This window comes from Dermacentor silvarum, chromosome 2, assembly GCF_013339745.2.
Source record: "Dermacentor silvarum isolate Dsil-2018 chromosome 2, BIME_Dsil_1.4, whole genome shotgun sequence".
NCBI lineage: Eukaryota > Metazoa > Arthropoda > Arachnida > Ixodida > Ixodidae > Dermacentor > Dermacentor silvarum.
Genome location: NC_051155.1, coordinates 67,649,922 through 67,675,675, shown reverse-complemented (window position 1 = coordinate 67,675,675; position 25,754 = coordinate 67,649,922). Strand labels below are relative to the sequence as shown.

General features: G+C 47.9%; 2 protein-coding genes across 2 annotated transcripts; both read right to left on the bottom strand.

Moving 5' to 3' along the window:
* Positions 1-641: 641 nt before the first annotated feature.
* LOC125943634 (adult-specific rigid cuticular protein 15.7-like) lies at positions 642-3,322 on the bottom strand. Its single transcript, XM_049663092.1, has 3 exons — positions 3,202-3,322; positions 2,413-2,589; positions 642-1,078 (listed from the first exon to the last, which is right to left on the bottom strand). The coding sequence occupies exons 1-3, from the start codon at positions 3,217-3,219 to the stop codon at positions 734-736; spliced, it is 540 nt and encodes a 179-aa protein (XP_049519049.1). The 5' UTR covers positions 3,220-3,322; the 3' UTR covers positions 642-733.
* A 12,228-nt stretch (positions 3,323-15,550) lies between these two features.
* Positions 15,551-18,231, bottom strand: LOC119440116 (adult-specific rigid cuticular protein 15.7). The gene is made up of 3 exons (XM_049663093.1): positions 18,177-18,231; positions 17,173-17,349; positions 15,551-15,909 (listed from the first exon to the last, which is right to left on the bottom strand). Exons 1-3 carry the CDS (start codon positions 18,192-18,194, stop codon positions 15,565-15,567), a joined length of 540 nt encoding a protein of 179 aa, XP_049519050.1. The 5' UTR covers positions 18,195-18,231; the 3' UTR covers positions 15,551-15,564.
* Between the last annotated feature and the right edge of the window lie 7,523 nt (positions 18,232-25,754).

The window sequence follows — 25,754 nt, the reverse complement described above, 5'->3', positions numbered from 1 at the left end:
TCTTGCCACAGGCATCACACCACCCCTGTGGAAGCTTCCCTGCTTCCACAGGGGTGGTGTGAAAGCAGGGAAAAGCAGACAGAAAGTGCGCGTGAACCCGGACTATTGCTAGCTTTTAAGCAACAGGAAATATTTTTTGTTGAAGCTTTGTACTTCTACAAATTTATTTTCAGTTGCCCTTCACTTAATATCAAGCGAAATTATGCATATGTTTAGTTTGAACGTTCATGAGGCATATGTATGTATAGTACGCGATGCAAAAACTGCCAGTTCAAATACTTCAAAACGTTTTTAAAGAGAAGGAGTGACTAATGAGCTATGGCTGGACTCTTTTCAGGAATTCTCCATAAAGAGTGAATAGAGTTCACAGACATTGCAAACTGCTAGTTATAACATAACGATTCTGTTCCAATGTGATACTCTCTTACCCTTCGTCCGTGCTTAAAACGGGACTCCGCCCACGTTATCACGGAGATCGGTTTGCCATGAACGGTAGATGAACCGAAAGAAATAAGATTGTGCGAAAGGAATAGGTACATCATTGCGACCGAGTGACCTTACTTGGCCGCACATATTAAACACTGCACGAAACATTTGCTCATGACGTAAGTCATTTATTGCATACAGATTTCATAGAGACACTTCAAGCACAATCACTGTTGTTACTTTCCCCTAGGTATAACTGCACGAAACAATTAAAATTATTTGTCCATCACTATAACAATACAGGTGACTAGCCGGCCCAAGGACCTCCAGCACCGGCGCCATACGCGGCAGCCTTCGCTCCTCCATAACGACCTGCTCCACCTTTTCCGGCGCCTGCTGGGGCGGCAACAGGATTCGCGTTGAAAACGGCATCGGCACTGGCTCCCGGAGCAGTTCCCGGCTCGTTGGTGTCAATCGTAGCTCGGAAGCCGTTGGCGTCCGCTACGTACTTCACCGTACGGAAGAGCCCATTGGCATCACGGTAGCCGTACGAACCGGTCTTGGCGTTGCTGGCATCGCCTTGCTCCTTGTGAAAAAGCTGGGTACCGAACTCGTCGGTCGTGTCGTAGCCAAAGCTGTAAGGTTGAGGAGGCTGGAAAAAATTACACATACGTCGTTAAAATAACCTTGCAACTATGCCATCGAAACTGTGTACCGAACTGATCATCTATGCGAGATCCACAGTAGTACGGTGTACGCCACAATACCATTGTTCATAAAGACAAAGAGCATGATATGTGAAGACCCGTTCGAAAAATTAAGCCTAATTCCAGACGAGCGTAGAAGAATTGAACGTTCAAACCAGTTTTGCGGCAATTTGCAAGACGGGGGAACTTTTTTCAAAGGCGAAAAATGGTCCTCCACCCTGTGCAAGCACAGAGCTACAAGGAACACTTGTACAGTTTGTTAGGAAATAAATCGTCGCAACTCAGGGAGAATTGTTCTAAGCAAAAAAACAAAAACATTACTTAACTTCGGAGCATTTGTTTTGAGGAAGGATTGTGCCTTTCTTTTTTATTCTATCCGCGTGTGGATGACAGTGCTTGCCTTTTATAAATTAAGTGTGTATAATCATGTTTTCGCACGTACATGGAGTACGACTGAAGGTAGAAAGTTAAGCAATACAGGATGCCGAAAGCAAAAATAAAAAGGTAGCTTAACTGTATGTCGTCAGAAGGAAATAATACAGGGCATATAAATTAGGTGCACTGCAGTGAGCCCTTAACATTTCATGAGATAACAGCTGTTGCTGTACCTCACTATATGAATAAATGCATTAGAACACTCTTAAGATATATTGCCTCCAGGTTAGACAGCTTAGCTGGTTTCCCACAAGCAAACTCTAATACTTTCGGCAACCGTTTTTCATGCTCAACAGAATGATATCGGGTAATATTAGGGGTCATTTTGACGTAGTGCTTGAAATTTAGGAAACCGTTTGGACGTCCTTAACAAATCGATGTACACTTGTTTATCCGGTTGCGTGATTTACCGCAGCAATGCGTTGTTTCGAATGAGCTATCCTATCCAATCTGATCCAGTACATTTTTTAACCGCGTACCGACAAGACATCTGCGTACATGCAGCAGACCAGCAGTTGTACTGGAGCTGAAAGATACGATTAAGTTGCTCAAAAAAAAAAAAGACGCGAGGAGAGACTAGCAGTGACGCACAGTTCTTATTAGGAATCATGTAGCGCTTATCATTATTTTGGAGCAAGTGTCACAACATGACTCTTTATTCATCTTTGCACAGAACAATCGGATTATCCTGAATAATGGGATGTAAATTGTGCATTACATTAGGGCAATCGGTTGCTCAATAACCTGAAGATAAAGTTGCAAAGGCGAAAGAACACTGCTCTAAACTTGATCTCAAATTCACAACCGTGAGCCACTGCGTCTTCACGAACGCCAGCACACTCACGTAAGAGGCACCTCCGGCGGAGAGTCCAGGAGTAGCAGCCGCGGCAAAGAGGGGACCACGGTAGCCGCCAGACTGCAATCCCGGGCCTCGGAAACCGGCACCCTGAAATCCTTGGTAACCGCCGCCGAAGACATTTCCCGCTCTTGCCAAGGTGGCGAAGGACAGGAGGAGGACAGTCTGGTGAGAAATACGGTAGACATTATCGTCACCTGCAGATTATTACTGTACGAGCGCAGAGTGCAATGATAGTTACGGTGGATATCCTCAGAACAATTTCATGTGCACGTACGTACATCCCGCACATTGAGGCATCGTGACTTTTCATTCATTTTGAAAAGTTCCGGCAAAATAAAGCACAAATAATAACTCAGAGGAAGCGAGCCAAACGAGACGTTTCTGCGCTATTAGAGACTAGTCTACACCAGCAAAAACTGCGCATCTGAATAAGCCATCAGAAGCGGTGCCTAATACTGGGCTCATCACACACTATGCTTCTCTTAGAAATTTGTTATTGGGAAATTAAATACGGCATTCATTAGGTTACTAATTACGAAGAACATAATACCGAATTGTGAGCTTTAATACACTGCTGTGCTAGGTTCTCGAATCCTTAGTTCTATGAAAAAGCCAACTCTAACTTTACACATCCACAGTCATCAGGCCAGCACCCTGAAATAAATATTATAAGAATTGGCCTTTATATATCTAGGAGATGCCGGGACGAATAGAGATAGCTGTAATAAATATTTTCGGCAAAATAAATAAATCAATATTACGTTATTTCTGTACCTTAAGTATCGTATCCATGGGAGGAGTATTCACGTTGTGGTGTGTCCGGCGGAAGACCTGCAAGATTCTCGTAGCTCTGGGAGGACGGTCCTCGCTTTTATACACCTGACCTAACTCTGTGCAACCGCCACACTTTCCCGTGGCGGGCGAAGAGAGGCGGTTTCACTCTCCGCTTCGTAATTGATCCGGTCACGGAGAGGGAACGTTAGACGAGTTGTCCGGCGAAGTCGCCGAAATGAGCAATTCCGCTCGTTTCAAGTTCTTTACGTTACCGAAGCCACTGCGTGATGACACCGACTGCTGGCTCCTAATCCGTTTACGCCGAGGCGTGATTGTAATAATATTCTCAGCTTGACCGCTGTGAACTTTTTTCAACTAGCGTGGCTAGGAGATATGAACTACATTTTACGATTCAGTTTTTTGTTCCTTGGTTGGTTTTCTTTCATTGCCATGGGGAGCACTACATTATTTCTTGATGCGCCCAAATCGATGAAGCAGATTCTCGGTCATGGTTCTTTGAGGCCTTTATTAAAAACGTACCTTTTGGAACCAGCCATGCAGCGCCTCGTGTCCTGGAAGTGAAGTGAAAACGCTGGAAAAAATTGGACATCCAACGAATATCGTTCGAATCCATGAGAAGCAGAGCTTTAGCACAGTGAGTAATAAAGTTCCACAGAAATACTTGTTTTGTCTACATACTAGGCAATGTGTAACCTCATAAAATGTTCATACTTATCCAACCTTATAGCGATAGACTTCTGCAGTGTGTCCTGTATGATATATCGCACTCACATGTTGCAACTTGAGCAGCACTTCACAATCACCCATAACGCCCAACTATTTCTCATTGGAAGTTTTGCGTTCAAATTATTACTTGCGAAGACCATTAATATTGATGTAATTTATGATTAACAAAATAAATTAGGTATATCTTATGCACTGTGGATTCAATGCCATGCGATACATTTTTCACGTAGCTGGCTATCCAGCATAGCTTGGTGTTCCGCAAAGCATCACTTGGGGCCGTAATCTGTAACGCTTCCGTGTTCGAAGAATTCGGTTTGGCGAAGGCGTCCCATTGGGGCGGACCGTTGACTCACTGAAAACGTGTGGAAGGACAGAGGCCAATCAGCGCGCAGCTTTCTTTTGTGGAAGTGCACGTCACAAACCGATTCAAAATATAGCAAATTACGAACGCTTCTTGGTAAATAAAAAATAATTTGGTGATGGCATTGATGAGGTTTATATTTTTTATTATGAAACGCGTGTGTGTTGTACTGGCGGTGAGTGACTTAGTGAATTTTGTTTACTTCGGTTGACCCATTTATGACGCAGGGTGGAACGTCGTACAATAACATGGCTTTCCGCTGCTCCCAGAAATTCCTCGAAAGAGCGGTACACTGTCTCTTTTGAGAGTCTGAATTGTCGCCAGAATTCCTAGTCGGTCATCTTAAAGGCGTCTTTCGATGTGGAGGTCGTCGCTGTCTATCACGGAGGCTCGCTCATAGCACGAGAACAGGCGCCAAAGTATTGTAGGCACTATAGCCAAAGGCACCGCAATACGCCGCCATTTTGATGTGTTCACGTGTCGCAATTTGCTTCCCTAATTCTAGTTAGCCTCGCACGAATTGAAATTACTCGTTCGGCTCAAGAAAGCAAGCTTTGTTCACGTAAACTTAGCATCTGAAATGCCGCCCGAAATTTTGCTTGCCGAAGTGAACATCGTACCAGGTGGGTGATGCGCATGCAGAATTCTTCCCCCTTGCATTACTTTGGTGTTTGTCGAGTGCGTTGAGTGTACGCAGCGTGAGCGGAGTCACCCCTGGTTTTCTGTCACTCGCACATTGTCTGCGCTTCTGCCTCGGACTACGATCGAACAACCCCAGGCGGTGGACATGCCTGTGGCCAATTCGGCGCAGCGACTTCGGCGGCCGCCTGTGTCCGGCTCGCAACCCTCGGCGCCTGGGAAAAGAGCCGGCAGTCACCAACGGCTACTGCGGCTATCGCCAACAGAGCGCGTCGGCGCGAGCGACACTTGCTCGTGCCAACTTCTGCGCCGCTGTTTCCGGATGTTGGCCTGGAGTCGTGCCGTCGAGTCTGCAGAGCTGCTCCTGTGACCAACAAACGGCAGCGGTGTGCCCCAGAGACATTATCGGCGCGCAGGTTGTGGACAACCGGTTGACATTTCGTCGGCGCGGCCACTGCCCTTTGTTGGCGTCGCACGCGTTCTTAGATCGTGCGATATGGTCACGGGACTATTCCTCAAGAGGAGCGTCGATGAAGAAGACGTTTTTGATCTGGCGCGCTCTCGCCGATATGGTTCAGCGCTTCTTTGCCTTGTAAATATATTGTAAATACGTTTTACGGTTGTGTCTGCCTCCCCGTAACATCTTGGTGGAGGTGCTGGGTATAACGCAAGACGGAGCTCCGCAGCGGCCGCCAAGTCGCCACGCTCGGCATGTCTACTGGCGGTGAAACTGCGTCACCGGCGGCCGCCTAGCCAGCCGTCATCCTGGCTCCACCCCGTGACTACGCAGGCTAGATGGGTAGGTGTGCCGACCGAGCGTAGTTCCCCACTTTCCGCATCATGACGCAGAAGTGGCGCTGTGGACAGTATAACTTCTGAGCTGCGCGCAACGTCGGCTGCACTGTGTAGACGAGCAGCGTTTTTGGTAGTATCGGTGCCTCTGCTCTAGCTTTGAAGTACACATTATACAATGCCGTTTTGAGCAGTGTAAGCAAAGCTAGAATGGATAATTTGCTACTGTCGTCTACTCAGACGACACGATATGCTCAAGTCAATTTTCTAGCTTGGCGATTGGTCACATTTACTGGTATAAACGCGGCGCTCAGCCCATTGCAATAAATACGTAGATGCATTTTTTCCATGCATAAAACAATACTGCAGTGGTTTTATACGGTATATGGAAACGTGTTTACGTGATATTTAGTTACTTCTAATGTTTCAGTTTCGATAAATCCAGCTATTGTGTTTATTGCTGCCTCAGTTACGGTATTTAAATAGTTGCGAGACGAATTCTGTTGGTAAGTGCACATGGTTCACTGTTTGGTTGCAATAAAATAAAGCAATACGTCTTGGGCTAGATTCATGAATATATTTAAAATACAAGGAACGCTCTCATAACTTGAGTGAGCAGACCCACCAACATAAATAGCCTAGCGCCAGCAAGGTCGCAACGTTGGTCCACCACATCGTAACATTATTCACAGCACACGCCTCCGCTTCAGGTGGTTCCTCTTCTCCCTAGCTGTTGCTTTCGCGCGCCATGTTCTTGCAATTTGCCTTGACAAGAAAGTAAATGAGTGTAGCTGCATAGAACTTCAGAACATCTTTTGTGAGCTCGTAGCCACCGCGAGAGGGCCACAACGTGCAGGAAAGGGCGAGCAGTGAGCGCAGCTCCGAAACCTTTCTAGCCACCATACCGGTTGCACCCCGCGCCCTTGTCCCCCACTCTCCACCAATGGTGACGAGTGGAAAGGGCGAGCAGCCCCAAGAGCGGCTGAAGTAAAAGAAAAATAAAACCAGTTGACAGTTGGGATTGACGCCGTCGAGTCGTCTCTCTCTCTCCTCCTCGCGTACTCGCGTCCCAACAATCTGTTTCTTGTGCCGACCACAGCCGATCAAATTCGAAGGATTCAGCAGCAGAAAGGATGCAAAATCGGCAATACTGTTCCTTCGTAACTCATTTAAGCTGAAGCACAGCTTGAAGGCGTCTTCGAGCGATGCTACGATGCTACCAGTTTTTTTAGTGCTTCAGAAGGGAGCAACAGCCCTGACCTACTCATTCTGTTGAATTCAGTAATGTCCCTGAGCAATCGGAGCACTTGGTTCTTTGCAGGGACTTCCTTGCTACATAGCCTGCTATATAGAATATAAGCCTAGAGTCAGTTTCTTTTCCCTGTAGCAGCGCAGCGGTGCTCGATGTCGCAGGCGCTGAGCACCTCATGTGCGGCTTGCAAATTTCGAATGTCGAGGAGCTCATCGACGTACGCTTTTCGATGTACGGCTTGCTCATTAACGTCGCCGATACTGAGCAAGCTACTGAGCAGCCCGGGGTGAACATTTCCGCTGTCAGACAGCGGAACATTTCCGCTGTCTTTCTCACAAATTTAGAGCCCGACTTGCAGTTTGGAGCGAAGCAGTAAGTCTCCTTGGTGGTGGTATTTGGTGGGGCAATGCCGCCGCTAATCTCGCCGGTCATTTTTACGACCTGAAACATTCCACATCGCTTAGGAACTTGGAAACAGTACGAGAGACGCCGAGCTCTTCACCTTTGTAACTGCTACTAACAGACGACAGACAACTATTCCAATACGGGCTTTATTTATTATTTCTTTATTATTTATTTATTTTGCTCGCCGCCAGCCCCCTGTAGCAGACGACGCGCGCTTCGGAACCGTTCTACTGACCACAGCGCCAATTTTGCGTCATGACGCGGAGAAGCGGTGAACTACGCTCCAGACGCGCCGGTCGGCACACCTACCCATCTACCCACCGTACTGCGACCCTGGCACCTTTTCTGGTACTGATGGGGAGGACGTCAACGAGTGGATTCGCCTGTATGAATGCATCAGCGCATATTACAGGTGGGACCCTCCCTTGATACTGCGAACACCTTATTTTATTTGAAGGGAACTGCGAACGCCTGGTTTCATAACAACGAAGAGGTCATCACGAGCTGCAGCTTATGTAAGACTCAACTTTGGGAGTTGTGTGGCCGACCTGCAGGCTGCCAGCGTGCCGCCAAAAAAACAAACACCGCATATCCACGGGGTGAATGATGATGAGTGGGCGAAGCTCCGGAGAGAATCATCGGTAAACCGTGAATCTTCCGTGTAATTCGCCCAGTCTCGCCGCACTTAATCGAACGATTGACTTCCACCAATGACACGCGCCATATGTGACGTCATTCCTATTTTATAACAGCGCCCTTCATTATAAATGCACCATCTCCCGCTTAAGGGGACGCTAGCACAAACGCGTTAGAAACGTGCAGTACTCCTTAGTAAGGGGGAGAGGCCACAGCGTCTTACGCAGCCGTTTACACATGCCGGAACGTGCACTGCGTTTGCCGACGCCATCAGCGTTTATGAATACGGGGTTAAGGCGGAGAGGCCACAGCGTCTTACACCAGCTTCTTACACGGGCCGTAACGCGCTAGCACTAACGCGTTAGAAACGCGCAGTCTTTCGTTAATGTTGGGTATTTATTGTCATCGGGGTGCGTGTGTCCATGTGCGCTTCGTGGCGTAGTGGTTAGCGCCGCGCGTTTGGAAGCGAGGGGTCCCTGGTTCGATTCCGTGCTACGGACACAACTTTCGGAATTTTTAGGGGCGAAGCTCCTTATAGCGGCACCCGTTCGTCCCCGTCGTAGTAGGTAGCCACGTCTAGTTTTATGATTTGCTCAATAGGTGGCGTCGTGTGTCCGTATATGTATGTATATACATATATATGTATACGTATAGTATAACCGGAAGCCGACTTCCGCTTCCGGTTCCGGAAGCCAGCTTCCGGCTTCCGGAGAACGCTTCCGGCGTTTTATGAAAAAAAAAATTCCGAAAGTTGTGTCCGTAGCGCGGAATCGAACCAGGGACCCCTCGCTTCCGAACGCGCGGCGCTAACCACTACGCCAGGAAGCGCACATAGACACACGCACCACGATGGCAATAAATACCCAACATTAACGAAAGGCCGCGTTTCTAACGCGTTTGTGCTAGCGCGTTACGGCCCGTGTAAGAAGCTGGTGTAAGACGCTGTGGGCTCTCCGCCTTACCTTCAACGCGTTTCGAATACGGAGGGTATACTCTCTCAGCAGTCTTACGATGGCGTCGGCAAACGCGGTGCGCGTTCCGGCATGTGTAAATGGCTGCGTAAGACGCTGTGGCCGCTCCCCCTTACTAGAGAGTACTGCACGTTTCTAACGCGTTTGTGCTAGCGTTCCCTTAAGCGGGAGATCCGATGATTCCCTCCGGAGCTTCGCCCACTCATCAACATTCACCTCGTGGATATGCTGTGATTTTTTTTTCATAGAAGTAGACGTGGCTACCTACTACGACGACTACTGCTAGTACATACTACAGAGGAGGGACAGACCCACACCCTAAGGAGCTTCGCCCCTAAAAGAACTTGCCTCGCGTGCGCAGACGTCTACTGAGTCGTACCTGAGGTACATTCAGGATCTGCTTGCTGGCCGTTTGCCGGAATGTTGACGCCAACATGACAGAAGCCAATAAGGCTGCGCATGTGCTGAAAGGATTCGCGGACGATGCGTTTCAGCTGTTCGTGTTTAAAAACTCTTCGACAGTCACCGAGGATCTGACTGAATGCCGACACTTGGAAGAAGCTCAAAGCCGACATGCTCCCCACCACTTCGCCCACCTCCCTAACACGGCAGCGACATCAACCTGTGAGGACGTTCGTATGACGCCTCAGCCTTCCACGTCGGAGACTATCATCCGAATCGTTCGACGCGAAATCGAAGCCGCATCGCCTGCACATTTCATGCGAGGGGAGCCCAATGATACCCAGTCGACCATTTCATTGATACAATCCGTTCTTCGTCAAGAACTGGCAAATGTGGGCCTTCAAAACATCTGCTCTGTAAGCCGTCCTGACATTTACCCTTCGGCCGGCTTCATCCCTATCCAACGCCATTGCCCTACTCCGAATTATCGTGATCCGAATGCGTGGAGGATCCGAATACGCAGCAGTATGTGTATTGAATTAAGGTTGTGGGGATGTGGGGAAGCGCGACTCTCACCCGCACCCTCATGGTGTTTTCCCCGCATGGCTCCCGTCTACTGTAATGCGGCTTCGCCGCGTGGCTTTACGGCGGCAGCATCCTACGAGAGATGACGCTCGTGTTGCGCTGCTAACGCCACCTAGTGGCGGGGTTACTTGGGCGCAAAATGAAGAAGGCGCTTCCTCTTTGACATTGGGGTCGGCAAGCAGCACGGACGCTTCGCGCGTGCGCCGGATCGCTTGGCGAGACCGTCTCGCGAGGCTAGGAGCAGAACACCGGTATGGACGAACACGGATCGTTCAAAGTCGCCACCGTTCGCGTGATCGTACACGTGAATGACTAGGCGATGGTGTCATAGCATGGGGCGAACATATTCGCTCGCTATACGGTTCCGGTGAGTCGGACTTCCTTGATTTGTCGCGCGCCCATTTGAATTTTCATGCGTAGTTATTCGGCTAGCGTGCATTAGTGTATGAAAGGTGCAATAAATGCCCTTTTGATTGTTTACGCTAGTGCGTTGTCGTTCCTTTGTCCCAAGATCACGTGTGAGACCCTACAGCTCTGTGTGCCGCGATCTCGCCCGTGCGCACGGCACGCACAGGCTCTCCAGACGGCACACCGCGCTTCTGATGCAGCGCGTGCTGCTTCGCTTCGTATCAGGCGACAAATTCGGTTTCCGCGTCATAGCATGTGCGTGACGTCTTCAAAAATACGTTTGCGCCCTGAGGCGATGGTGTCACCCAGGCGGTGACCAATGGTGGCACGCAAACCGAATTCTTCGAAAACCGAAGCATTACAGAATACGGCCCCTGGTTTCATTAATGTCATGGGATTATTGCCATGCATGTCATGTATGATGACATACATAAATAATAAAGGATCTCTACTACATACACTGGCGCTATTTAGGAGACAACTTGGGTCAACAGATATGTGTAAGAGGCTATGTAGACTCGAAGTGCCTAAAGTATACACGGAATCCTTCGAAATAAAAATAGTGCCACTTTGCACCGTACAATAGCCAGCAATGTGCATTTGGTCGCGTCTCCCTACACTGCTCTGACATATTTTTGTAACTTTACCTAAACGGAGCTGGGACATTGCAGAAACCCCTTTGGCAGGTGCATGCCTTCGGCGCTCTCGTAAGCTTCGTATATATATATATATATATATATATATATATATATATATATATCCACAAATACATCTTCTGAGATACCGAACACCTAAGCAGCAGACAGCTGGCACGCCACGCCCGGTGGTGATTGGAACTCGGTGAAAACGGCAAAAATTTCTCATGTAGCATTTTCGGCAATTGTAGGGCACAGAGTCAAAAAAGGGAACTTAACGAGCGTGCATAAACGCGGACGCAAAAAACACACAAAACCCCGGACCAGCGCCTTCCTGTGTTTTTTGAGTCCTCGTTTTTTTTTGCGTTCGGTAAATTTGTAATCTGTCGAACCAACTCACCCAAACTGAAGTACTGTAATGCGCTTTATTGATAACTCAGAAACGCTACCGTCTCAGTCAAACGTCAGACACCGAGAGCGCGAGCCCCTCTTCGTCGGCGGTCCGATGATAGTGCATCCATAGGGCGCGCCAGTCTCCTTCGCTACAACTGCCTCCTGGAGAAGGAGCCATCCTGGCGACTCATGGAGAGGAGAGGACAAGGGGGTCGTAATAGGGTTTAAGCCTCTGGACGTGCACTGTCTCGCGTCCGCGACGCCTCAAGTCAGTAGATGGCGTTAGCGGCTTGACGACGTAGTTGACTGGCGTCGTCTGTTGTACGACGCGGTGGGAGCCGCGGTATTGAGCGAGGAGTTTAGAGGAGAGAGCAGGGGTGCTTGACGGTATCCACATCAAGACTAGTGAGTCCGGCTGGTAGGGGCAGGGAGGTTGGTCATCATCCCGACGGAATTTTTGGAGACTCTGGTCTTCCGCCGTGAACGAATGGGCCAGCTGACGGCATTCCTCGGCATACTTGGAGGCTTCAGACAGAGGCGTGCCCTCTGATGGGTCAGGCAGGTAGGAGAGAATGGTGTCGAGCGTACAGGTAGGTTCACGGCCATATACGAGAAAGAGTGGCGAAAATCCCGCTATGGCCTGTGAAGCGGTGTTATAGGCGTACGTAACATATGGCTAAACGAGGTCCCAGTTGGTATGATCCGATGTAATGTACATGGATAACATGTCGCCCAAAGTACGATTGAACCATTCTGTTATGCCGTTCGTTTGCGGATGAAAAGCTGTGGTGGTGCGATGGATGGTATGGCACGCGGTCATAAAGGCGTTAAGAACTTCGGAAAGAAACGCACGCCCTCTGTCACTCAGAGAAGTGATGCAGGAGGAAGGACGCAATGTCGCGGGCTGTCGCTGTTCGCAGTGCCGCAGTTTCTGCATAGCGGGTGAGGTGGTCGACAGCGACATTCATCCAGAAATTGCCAGCTGATGTGCAGCGAAGAGGGCCGTAGAGATCGATGCCGACGCGGTCGAATGGTCGCGACGGACAAGGAATGGGCTGCAAAGGACCAGAAGGGCGAGGAGCAGGAAGCATGCGTTGTTGGCACGCGGTGCACGAGCGAATGTACTTTCTCACAAAAGTATACATGCCACGCCAATAAAAGCGGGAGCGAAGCATGGCGTAAGTCTTGAAGAGGCCGCCATGGGCGCATTGCGGTTCTGAATAGAGAGCGGAGCATACATCTGTGCGCAGATGGCGGGGAACGACTAACAACCATTTGGGGCCGTCGGAAGCATAATTTCGACGATAGAGAACACCATCCCGCAACTGGAAATGAGAAGCTTGGCGGCAGATAGAGCGTGAAGGGCATGTTGTTGAAGCGTCAGAAATGCAATCCATAAGTGCCGCAACCCATGGATCTTTGCGTTGCTCCACAGCCATGTTGACGTGCACAGGCGAAAAAAAACACCGATTCGATGACGGAAATGCTAGTCATGTCACTTGGTGTAGGCGACCGAGAGAGGGCATCCGCGTCGGTGTGTTTACGGCCAAAGCGGTAAATGACGCATATGTCGAGTCTTGTAACCGTAGAGCCCATCGCGCAAGACGGCCAGACGGATATTTTAAAGTCGCTAACCAACACAGAGCATGGTGATCTGTAACGACGTCGAAGGGGCAGCCGTAAAGGTAGGGTCGGAATTTTCCAAGGGCCCAGATGATAGCCATGGACTACTTTTCGGTGACGGAGCACTTGAATTCCGCTTTCCTTAGTGTTCGGCTTGCGTAGGCTACTACGTATTCATCATGCCCACTTTTTCGCTTTGCAAGCACGGCTCCAAGTCCTACGCCGCTGGCGTTGGTGTGTACTTCCGTGGGTGCCGTGGTGTAGAAATGGCGCAGTACGGGAGGCGAAGTGAGCAAACGCTGCATTGTTTCAAAGGCATCGTCGCAAGCTCTGGCCCAAGTAGAAAGTCGTGTGTCGGCGCGAAGCAGCTGAGTTAACGGAGCAATGATAGAAGCGAAATTCCGGATAAAACGACGAAAGTAGGAGCAGAGCCCGATAAAGCTGCGAAGTTCTTTTAGGGACGTGGGTTTCGGGAATTCGGCGACGGCGCGAAGTTTGGAAGCATCAGGTAGCATGCCATCTTTCGATACGACGTGGCCGAGTATTGCAAGCTGCTCGGCTGCAAAGCGACATTTCTTCAAATTGAGCTGGAGGCCTCCCTCGGTGATGCACTGCAGGACTTGTACGAGACGGTACATATTTGTGGGCAAATCTGGAGAAAAGACGACGACATCGCCAAGGTAACATAGGCATGTCTTCTATTTTAGCCCACGAAGGACATTGTCCATCATTCGTTCGAAGGTAGCAGGGGCATCTCAAAGCCCAAACGGCATAACATTAAATTCATATAGGTGGTCTGGGGTCATGGGCTGTCTTCGGGCAATCGGCGGGAGTCATAGGCACTTGCCAATAGCCTGAGGGTAAATCGAGCGAAGAAAAATGCTCCGCGCCTTGCAAAGAATCCCGAGCATCGTCGATGCGCGGTAAAGGGTAGACCTCTTTGCAAGTTATCTTATTAATACGGTGGTAGTCGACGCAAAATCGAACGGAGCCATCTGTTTTCTTAACCAGTACTACAGTGTAGTTGACGCCCAGGGACTATTACAGGGTTGAACCACTCCACGCGCAAGCATTTCGCTTAGTTGGTTTTCAATAACAAGGCGCTCCGCGGGTGATTAAGAACTAAACCAAACAATAGCTGTACGCTCTCTAGAAAATATTATTCATGAAGACGTGCACATGCAAAAGCTCTCCGCGCGTTTGGACAATCGCCTGCCTTCTGCTTTCTCCGTGGCAGCTATGTTGATAAAGAGAAATAAATATTCCGATTTTCGTGCTCCTCAGCCTCGAGGTAGAGGGCCGGGGGAAATTTGTATTGAACGCTGCTCGTAAATCCACGGGTGGGACCCAACCCAATACATTAAGAAATAAATGTTCACGCTCTTCGTGGCTTTATTCTGTTTTCTTGGCAAAGGCATGGTGCATTCCGAGTTTCTATGTTGTCTAATGACGGACCTGTAGCCTTGTATTTACAAATTTAGAGCTAATGAGTTTATTTCTTGTCTGCTACTTTTTACAAATAATTATCGTTACCATGTATAGGCTGAACTGTTTGAAATATTCCAGTTTAAATGGCACAACAAGCACAAAATGAAATTCATTGAAATGGAAAATGGAATATAATAAAATTCAAGAGCTTGGCCAAATCCTAAGTACCCGAACAAATGTGTTGGACAATTGTGTACTTTACGCTACAGGTAAAACTAGCACATTATACCACACTAATTTCATCAGTAAAGTGAATAGAAGCATTCGAGGTGCCTTGGTGAAACTACTTATCAATTGTTGATGCGTCGTCTAACTAGAACTGATGCACTGCCAGAACAAGTGAGAAATTCGTTGAGCCTCTTTAATGAAATAAATAGGGTCATTTCGCTGTTTTCACTATGCTAGCTTTTAAGCATCAGGGAATCTTTGTACTTCTACAAATTTATTTTCAGTTACTTTTCACTTACTGTCAAACGCAATTATGCATACGTTTAGTCTGAAGGTTCTCGAGGCATATGTAAGTAGATTTAAGAGTACGCCATACAAAAACTGCAAGCTCGCATACCTCAACACTTTCTTTAAGATAAGGCTGCAGGAGTGACAAATGAGCTATGGCTGGACTCTTTTCAGGAATTCTCTATAAAGAGTAAATAGAGTTGACAGACATTATAAACCGCTAGTTATAACATAACGATTCTATTCCAATGTGGTAGTTTCTTGCGCTTCGTCCGTGCTTAAAACAGGCCTCCGCCGACGTTATCACGGAGATCGGTTTGCCATGAACGGTAGATGAACAGAAAGAAATAAGATTGTGCGAAATGAATAGCTACATCATTGCGACGGAGTGACCTTACTAGGCCGCATATATTAAACACTGCACGAAACATTTGCTCATAACGTAAGTCATTTATTGCATACAGGTTTCATAGAGACTCTTCAAGCACAATCACTGTCGTTACTTTCCCCTAGGTATAACTGCACGAAACAATTAAATGTATTTGTCCATCACTATAACAAAACAGGTGACTAGCCGGCCCAAGGACCTCCAGCACCGGCGCCATACGCGGCAGCCTTCGCTCCTCCATAACGACCTGCTCCACCTTTTCCGGCGCCTGCTGGGGCGGCAACAGGATTCGCGTTGAAAACGGCATCGGCACTGGCTCCCGGAGCAGTTCCCGGCTCGTTGGTGTCAATTGTAGCTCGGAAGCCGTTGGCGTCCGCTACGTACTTCACCGTACGGAAGAGCCCATTGGCATCGCGGTAGCCGTACGAACCGGTCTTGGCGTTGCTGGCATCGCCTTGCTCCTTGTGAAAAAGCTGGGTACCGAACTCGTCGGTCGTGTCGTAACCAAAGCTGTAAGGTTGAGGAGGCTGGAAAAAATTACACATACGTCGTTAAAATAACTTTACAACTATGCCATCCAATTTGTGGTAACAGATAGATAACTGATCATCTATGCGAGATCCACAGTGCTACGGCAGACGCCACACCACCATCATTCACAAAGATATACAGCAAGATATGTGAACACCCGTTCGAAAAATTAAGCCTAATTCCAGACGAGCGTAGAAGAATTGAACGTTCAAACCAGTTTTGCGGCAATTCGCAAGACGGAGGTACTTTTTTTAAAGGCGAGAAATAGTCCTCCACCCCAGGCAAGCACAGAGCTACAATGAAAACCTGCGCAGTTTGCTAGGAAATAAATCGTCGCAACTCAGAGAGAATTATTCCAAGCAAAAAAATATTTTAGCTTCGGAGCTTTTGTTTTGAGGAACCTTTGTGCCTTCTTTTTATACCTACTACTCGCGTGTGCATGACAGCGTTTCCCTTTGATAAATAAAATGTGTGTAATCATGTTTTCGTACGTGGGCCGAGTACAATTAAAGGAAGAAAGTTATACAATACAGGATGTCGAAAGCAAAAATAAAAAGGGAGCTAACACTGTATGTCGTCAGAAGGAAATAATGCAGGGCAGATAAATTAGGTGCACTGCAGTGAGCCCTTAACATTTCATGAGATAACAGCTCTTACTGTACCTCAATTTATTAATCAATTTATTAGAACACTCGTAAGAAATTGCTTCCAGGTTAGACAGCTTAGCTGGCTTCCCACAAGCAAACTCTAATACTTTCGGCAACCGTTTTTCATGCTCAAGAGAATGATATCGGGCAATATTAGGGCTCATTTTGCCGTAGCGCTTGAAATTTAGGAAACCGTTTGGACGTCATTAACAAATCGATGTCCACTTGTTTAAATGGTTGCGTGATTTACCACGCCAATGCGTTATTTCCAATGAGCTGGCACTTACATCTTATCAAATCTGATCCAGTACATTTTCTAACCACGTACCGACAACACATCTGCGTACATGCAGCAGACCAGCAGTTGTCCTGGAGCTGGGAGATAGGATTAAGGTGCTCAAAAAAAAAGAAAGAGACGAGGAGATACTAGCAGTGATGCACAGTTCTTATTAGGAATCATCTCGCGCTTATCATTACTTTATTTTGGAGCAATTGTCACAACATGACTGTTTATGCTGAATGAGTTGCAAAGGCGAAAGAACACTGCTCTAAACTTGACCTCAATTTCACAACCGTGAGCCACTGCGTCTTCACGAACGCCAGCACACTCACGTAAGAGGCACCTCCGGCGGACAGTCCAGGAGTAGCAGCCGCGGTAAAGAGGGGACCACGGTAGCCGCCAGACTGCAATCCCGGGCCTCGGAAACCGGCACCCTGAAATCCTTGGTAACCGCCGCCGAAGACATTTCCCGCTCTTGCCAAGGCGGTGAAGGACAGGAGGAGGACAGTCTGGTGAGAAATACGGTAGACATTATCGTCACCTGCAGATTATTACTGTACGAGCGCAAAGTGCAATGATAGTTACGATGGATATCCTCAGAACAATTTCATGTGTACGTACACCCGGAGCAAAAGTACGCGGACCAGGGGTTGCGCGAAAAAGGCAGTATTTTTCCTCTGCCTATGAACGCAACTTTAAATTGAGAACTGCACTCAAAACTTGGCGTTGCGGACTTTTCAGTGTACTCATCAATTCCAGTTTATGCTTGGAAATTCGAAGAAATTCACTTTTTCGGGGACCCTGTGGTCCGTATACTTTTGCTCAGGGTTGTACATACATCCCGCACATTGAGGCATCGTGACTTTTCATTGATTTTATGGAGATCCCGACAAAATAAAACACAAATAATAACTTAGAGGAAGCGAGCCAAACGAGACCTCCCTGCGCTATTAGAGTCTAGTCTACACCAGCAAGAACTGCGCATGTGACTAAGCGCATCAGAAGCGGTGCCTAATAGCGGGCTCATCACACACTATGCTTCTCTTAGAATTTTGTTATTGGGAAATTAAACACCGGATTCAATAGGTTACTAATTACGAAGAACATATTACCGAATTGTGAGCTTTAATACACTGTTGCGATAGGTTCTCGAATCCTCAGTTCTATGAAAAAGCCAACTCTAACTTTACACATCCACAGTCACCAGCCCAGCATTCTGAAATAAGCATTATCAGAATTTGCCCTTATACAATAAGGAGATGCCGGGACGAATAGAGATAGCTGTAATAAAGAGTTTCGGCGAAATAAATAAATCAGTATTACATTGTTTTTGTACCTTAAGTATCGTATCCATGGGAGGAGTATTCACGTTGTGGTGTGTACGGCGGAAGACCTGCAAGATTCTCGTAGCTCTGGGTGGACGGTCCTCGCTTTTATACACCTGACCTAACTCTGTGCAACCGCCACACTTTCCCGTGACGGGCGAAGAGAGGCGGTTTCACTCTCCGCTTCGTAATTGATCCGGTCACGGAGAGGGAACGTTAGACGAGTTGTCCGGCGAAGTCGCCGAAATGAGCAATTCCGCTCGTTTCAAGTTCTTTACGTTACCGAAGCCACTGCGTGATGACACCGACTGCTGGCTCCTAATCCGTTTACGCCAAGGCGTGATTGTAATAATATTCTCAGCTTGACCGCTGTGAACTTTTTTCAACTAGCGTAGCTAGGAGATATGAACTACATTATAGGAATCAGTTTTTTTTTCCTTGGCTGGTTTTCTTTCATTGCAATGGGGAGCACTACATTATTTCTTGATGCGCCCAAATCGATGCAGCAGATTCTCGGTTATGGTTCTTTGATGTCTTTAATAAAAACGTACCTTTTGAAACCAGCCATGCAGCGCCTCGTCTCCTGGAAGTGAAGTGAAAACACTGGAAAAAGATTGGACATCCAACGAATATGTTCGAATCTATGAGAAGCAGAGCTTTAGCAAAGCGAGTAATGAAATTCCACACAAATACTTCTATTTCTCTGCATACTAGGCAACGTGTAGTCTCATAAAATGTTCATGCTTAGCCACCACTAAAGTGACAGGTTTCTGCAGTGTGTTTTGTATGACATATCGCAGTCACATGTTGCAAGTGGAGCAGCACTTTAGAATCATCGATAACGCCTAACTACTTTCTCTTTGGAATTTTTTACTTCAAGTTATTACTTGTGATGTCGGTTAATAATTATGTAATTAATCAGTTAACAAAATAAATACGTATATGTTATGCACTGTGGATTCAATGCTATGCGATACATTATTCATGTAGCTGGCTATTCAGCATTGCTTGGTGTTCCGCAAAGCATCCCATCGTTTCATTCATGTCCTGTCATTCATGTCATGGTATTATTGTCACGCATGTCATTGTCATGGCGTGATTGTAAGGCATGCATGTCATGTATAATGACATGGATAAATAATGAAGGATCACGACTACATACAGCGGCGCTATCTAGTAGAGAACTCAGGTCAATGAATCGGTGTAAGAAGCTACATAGACTCAATTTGCCTAAAGTATACGCGGAATCCTTCGAAATAAAAATAGTGCCACTTTGCTCCGTACAATAGCCAGCAATATGCATTGGGTCGCGCCTTCCTACACTGCTTTGGCATATTTTTTAACTTTGCCTAAAATTTGCTGGGACATGGTATAAACCCCTTTGCAGGTGCATGCTTTCGGTGCTCTCGTAAGCTTCGTATATATATATATATATATATATATACCCTCAAATACATCTACTGAGATACCGAACACCTAAGCAGCAGACAACTGGCACGCCATGCCCGGTAGGGCATGCAAAGAAACCCTCGTACTGAAATATGGGTCCTCCAAAGAAGTATGAGCACAGAACTGAAGGGTGGCTATCTCTTAAGAACACGCAACGGTTTTGCGATGCTCTACAGGGGAGTAGAAGTCATTATAGGCTGGTAATGACATACACCTGACTTCCAAAATTGTTTTATGAATTGAGGGCATATGAACATACCCGAAATTGATTTTATTCGACGGTTTTTTCGTTTTATGTATAAAAACTTACCCAAACTTGTTCAACTTTCTCGTTCGAAAGAGTCTTCTATGCTTGAAAGAATTACGAGCATCTTTGCAAAATGCATCCTCGACTTGTCCTTCAATAGGTGTTCGTATAGCAGATTAAGATGATAGGATAAACCATAATGACCAGTGAAATTTTTGGCACAGTTAAAATTCTTTAACCCAGGAGTGAAGCTTGCTTTGAGTTCTTCAACATTAAGAACTCAAATTCATTGTACAGACATTATTTATATATTCAGCCTCCCTCTAAACAGTAAAGTACGCTGGTGTGAATGAATAATACGGGTTGGTCCTTCAGCTTACCCTTGTAGATGCGAGTGACAGTAGTGAAGAGAATAAAAACAAAACGAAATCATAGAAATTATGTAGTGCGAAGTACAAGACCATCATAAGCTTTCATTGACATCATAAATTTTAGAAAAAAACCTCCTTAGGGACCGCTCTTTTTAAAGGCCTTTTGCTTTGACATTGTATTGATGTATCTGGTCCTTAACCTAGGCTGATACGTAATTTACATATTTTAACAAAATTGGAGTGGTCGCCTTGCCGGCCAACCATCCTCAGGTCTGAGAGGTAGCGTCTCATAGGGACGGCCTTTCTGATTACGATATAATAAAAAAGTGGTCGAAGTATTATTCAGCAATCTTTGAAGTCCTGTGCCTCTAATTCGTCCATGTGTAGCCTTCTTAGTCTTCCTTTAACGCACTCACTAAATAATATTTGAATCCCAGTGACACCTAACGAGCGTATACAAAAAGCACATGAAAGAGGTAATTTTAATAAATGCGACTAGCTTCATTTTGCATTGTGTCCTTTATTGATTTCTTTTGTTTCTTTCCCTCATTGTCTGCTCCTTGTTGTTCAGCTTTATTACTTTAGGCGTCCCTCTATGTGTGTCCACCCTGTCGCGGCGATGGCGCGTGGCCGCGATTTGGTGTCCTGTTGCCATCGAAATCAATGTTAATTGCACTCTCGCATGGCTGCTCATGTATCGCCTATCTTTCCGGTATTCTTGTACAACAAAACACACAACTGCACTTGAAACATCTCGCTGCTGCTTGTGTAAAGTGACGTCTTCTGTGACAAAATTTTCAACGGCATATTTGAATCTAAGCCAAGAAGTTGCGCTCATTTCCGTCGCCGCACCCGTACTGACTGGCGACGAGAAAGATCAAAAACGCTGTTCGTGGAGATCTTGGATGATGCGGTGCGTGCAGCCTTCCGCCTGATACTGCAAAAGCGGTGGGTCGCTCCATTGTTCTTCACTTGCGCCCCAGGCGGAAGTCGGCGGTACGGCGCTTCGCCGATTCTCCTGGGCCAACAGCTTCGGTGTCGTGCTTCCACGCACACAAATCAACGCGCTTTCCGAGCGAAACGTTTAACCTCGAGGAGAATCGGGACCGCGGCATCCAGAGAGGTCTCGACTTTACGCTGCGTCTTCGAACTGTGTAATCCTTGCGACTTCTTCAATTGTCTTGCGGTCTCTATAGCTAAATGGGTACACCGTTGCGGAAACTGGCGCTGCATTGCGAAGGTTGTTTTCTACCATTGTTTTGGTAGTGGGATTGAGACCACTACCGATACAACACCTTCAGTATGGGTGATTCTATGCCAACTGTCCCAGTCGTGATCTAGAACATTTCCTTGTTTTACTACACACTTTGTAAAGAAGTAGTAGCTGGACAAGACAAAACGTTTCCCCCAAATATTGTTGGTGAAAGAAAAAGCAAAACATTTGAGGGCCAATGGATTTTACTCAAACGGCGCCAAATCAGCTGAGACATTTTTTTACTCCAGAAATCGAATGTTTTCTCAAATGTCACAATAATTACTTAATATAGCTGGTAGACAGAGCTGTTCTTCATTATAAAATATTCTAGGCTTAATTACCTTATTTTTCTTTCTGTAATGGCCTCCTACGTACGACAAAAATATTGCGAATTCTAGAAACTATATCCAATACGTATATGCAATAGCCAAAAACTACTTTTATATAAATGTCCGGATAGTATGTCGTTGTATGCGCAAAACTTAAGTTGTGCCACAGTGTTCGGCAGCAGCCCCGCAAGGCAAAGCTGAACTTGAAACACGGCATTTTGGCCAATGTCTACGCATCGACAGAAGGCTGTATTGGTCCTCGTAAAAATCTCGAAAATGACGGGAATCATAGAGAAAGCATTAGCTATTTGTACCGAGAATTCTAAAGGAACAATCTTTGTTTTAAACCAAGAAAAAAGAACTGAAGTTGAACCTGACATCGCAAAAGTTTGTTGCACTTTCCTTCATGTGGCTGGATATACAAGCACACTGACACACATGGCACTGAAATGTCGGATGTGTATTCGCTGCGTCCGAAATAAGGCCTAAAGGATGCGTTTGTGTAGCATATAATGTCGTTTCACTTGACGTTCCGTGAACCCGTTAAATTTTCGATGTGCACTACGTTATAGACAACGCGTTCGAATCCCGCTTAGCGTAAAGATGTGATGAGACCGCGCGACTATCTCTGTATTGCTTTTATCACAGAGGCATACCTACTAAAATGATTGGAGCTAGCAATTAAACGCACAATAATGTGAATTATGTGCAAAGCAAGTGAGAGAGAGAGAGAGAGAGAGAGAGAGAAAAACATTTATTTAGACCATTCAGATCGTTGATCTTGAGGACGAGTGGGTGGTGTCCTCATTCCAGGACTCCACTGGCCATGGCTGCTCGACGTACTTGCTGGACGAGAGCTTGTTGTCCCGCCAGGGTATCGCCGGTCAGCTGTACCTCCCACCGCTCAAATGACGTGTTAGGCGTCTTTAAATGTTGAGGTTTGCCCCCGCACCCCCACGAGATGTGAAAGAGTGTAGGGCGTGTGTCGCCGCACCAGGGGCAGATGCCGCGATATGTTTGTGGGTATATTTTGCTGTATCTGTGTAGGTTTGGGAATGTGTTTGTTTGGATAAGTCTGAGGGCTATTGCCTCTTCAGTGCTGAGATTTTTGTGAGGGGGAGGATAAATCCTGCGGTTGAGCCGCTGGATTTCGAGTCGGTCGCAGTAATTTGATGGCAGGGGCACAAAGGTAAAGGGAGGGGATTGATAAGACGATTGGTTTTGCCCCGCTCGGTTAATTAGCCCTAGAGCTAAGGCGTTCGCCCTTTCGTTCCCCTCCAGTCCCGCGTGACCCGGCGTCCAAGTGATTTGATGGGTTTCTTGTAGCCTCGGGCCTAGAATTTGAGCCGCCAGCACCGGTGTTCGTCCGTTGGTAAAGTTTCGGCAGGCCTGTTGCGAGTCGGTAACGACATGAACTTCCCTGCCCACCCTGTCATGTTGTTTTATTACTAGCGCTGCGGCTATGGTCTCAGCCGCAGCTGGGGTCTCTGCCCTGACGGAGGCCGCGAGGGTTAAGGAGTTGTCTCTCCCGTTCACGGCGGCTACCGCGAAGAGGCCCCCTGCGGGGTACGCCGCGACGTCCACGTACTGTACGTACGGGTCACTCTTGAATTGTCGGCGCTGTCTGTTGACCCGCGCCTTGCGTCGTCCTTCGTGGAGTTCATGACTCATGTGCTTTGGTATGGGGTTCGCCGTGATCTTGCTTCTGACCTCGGGCGGGAGTGATCGTTGCCCATCGAGGGCACGAAGCTCCGTGGCCGTGCCGGTCCGGTGGAGGATGGCTCTGCCCGCCGCCGTGTTCTGTAGTCTGGCTTTTTGCGAAGCCATAACCGCGTCCGACAGCTCAGCGAAGGTGTTGTGGATGCCGAGAGCCGCTAACCTCTCGTTTGAGGTGGTAACAGGGAGACCCAGGGCCGTTTTGTACGCGCCTCTGATGATGGCATCGACTTGTTCTTGGTCGCGTTTGTTTAGCGAGTCGTAGTGATACGGCATGCTAAACGTTACTCTGCTGATCACCAGAGCCTGGACGAGGCGGAGCGTGTCCTCTTCTCGCATGGCCTTGCGGCTTCTTGTTATTCGTTTGATAACCCGCGAGATCTGGTTGGTGGTGGACCTTAGGGTTTGGATGGTGTGGGATGCTTTCAAGTTGCTCTGGATCCAAAAACCCAGAATCCTAGTCTTTTTGCTTTCCGTGATCTTGTGGTCCTCTAGATAGAGTTCGATAGGGCCGGGTGACTTATAGATTCCTCCTCCGTGCACCCGTATCACCTCGGACTTCTCGGGCGCGCAACGCATCCCGCTCGCTGCCGCAAATCTCTCCACGGCCGTCGCGGCCTCCTGAAGGGTCGCCTCTTTTTGCGCGAGGGGGCCCTTGGTGGCCCAGAGCGTGATGTCGTCCGCGTATAGGGCGTAACCGAGGTCCGGGATCTTCCGCAGCTCTTTGGTCAGCGCTAGCATCGCGATGTTGAAGAGAATCGGGGAGACTATCGCCCCTTGCGGCGTTCCTTTGTTCGGCACGTCGATCGTATCCGATCGAGTCTGGCCTATTCCGATGGTTGCCGTCCGGCCCGTCAGGAACGATTTGACGTAATTAAAGATGCGCTCTCCGCAGCTGATGTCGTTCAGTCCCTTGAGAATGGCCTCGTGAGAGATGTTATCGAAGGCCCCTTTCAGGTCGAGTGCGAGCAGGAGGTGTTCTCCTCCCTTCGGGATGCCCTTGAGAACTTCTTCCTTCAGGATTAGGAAAGCATCTTGCGCAGAAAGTCCCGGCCTGAAGCCAAGCATGGTGTGCGGGAAGAGGTCACCGTCCTCTATGTAGTGTTGGAGGCGAGCTCCGATGACCCTCTCGTACAGCTTGCCGAGGCACGAAGTCAGCGAGATGGGACGTAGGGCGTCGATCGCGGGCTTCTTGCCTGGCTTGGGAATCGTCACGACTTCCGCGTGTTTCCACTCGTTCGGTACGTGGCCCTTGCTCCAGAGTTCCTCGTTTAGGTATTCGGTCAAGTCCAGGATGTGCTTCGGGCTCAGGTTTCTAATCATGGCATTGGTGATTTTGTCAGCCCCGGGAGCAGTGTTGCGCTGTGAGGCTCGTGCCGCGGCATACACCTCTTCCTCCGTGATCGGAGCGTCCAGTTCTGGTCTTGGTTCCCCTTCGTATTTTAGGAGGCAGGGTCGTATGGGGTCGCTACCCAGGTATCTGGTTTTTAGGGTGTCAATCAGATCCTGGTCATTCCCGGGGAATTTGTGAGCGATTTCTTGAAGTGTCCGACTGGTTGTCGATTTGGCCTTGTCGGGCTCGATCAGGCAACGCAGGATGGCCCACGTCTTCGCCGTACTCAGGGTACCTTTGAGCGAGGTGCAAAACTGGACCCAATTTTGCTGCGTCAGCTCGGTCGCGTAATCTCTGGCTTCTTCTGTTATTTGCGCGATTCGTAGACGGAGTTTCCGGTTTAACCGCTGTCGCTTCCACCGTTTGAGGAGGCCCTCACGGGCTTCCCACAGGTGTAAAAGCCGGCGGTCGACTTCGGGTGTCTCGACCGTGCGCTGGATGGTTTTGGTGGTTTGGATGTGGGCGTCTCGGAGGTGCTTCATCCATTCCGCTATGTCCGTTATACCGCTTTCGGGTGGGGGGTACTGCCTGTACGCCTCCCAGTCCGTGAGCCTAATTTCTCCAATTGTTCTCTTGAGTTTCGGGGTGGACACCGAGATGCTGAGGATGTAGTGATCGCTGCCCAGTGTTTCGCCCAGGTGCGTCCATGAGTATTCTCTTACGTTTTTGATAAATGACAGGTCCGGAAACGTGTCCCGACTAACACTGTTGCCTACACGGGTTGGTTGGAGGAGGTTGGTTATCAATTCGAGTCCCGTCTGGTCAACCGCATCGATGAGCGACCTCCCCTTCTGCGTGTCTTGTTGGTAGCCCCAAGCCGTGTGTCTAG

What these genes read in the sequence shown, in the direction of transcription:
- LOC125943634 (XM_049663092.1), bottom strand. An exon ending in CCGCCGGAGGTGCCTCTTAC is followed by an intron (nt 1,079 to 2,412) that starts GTGAGTGTGCTG and finishes AATTTTTTCCAG; the next exon opens with CCTCCTCAACCTTACAGCTT.
- LOC119440116 (XM_049663093.1), bottom strand. An exon ending in CCGCCGGAGGTGCCTCTTAC is followed by an intron (nt 15,910 to 17,172) that starts GTGAGTGTGCTG and finishes AATTTTTTCCAG; the next exon opens with CCTCCTCAACCTTACAGCTT.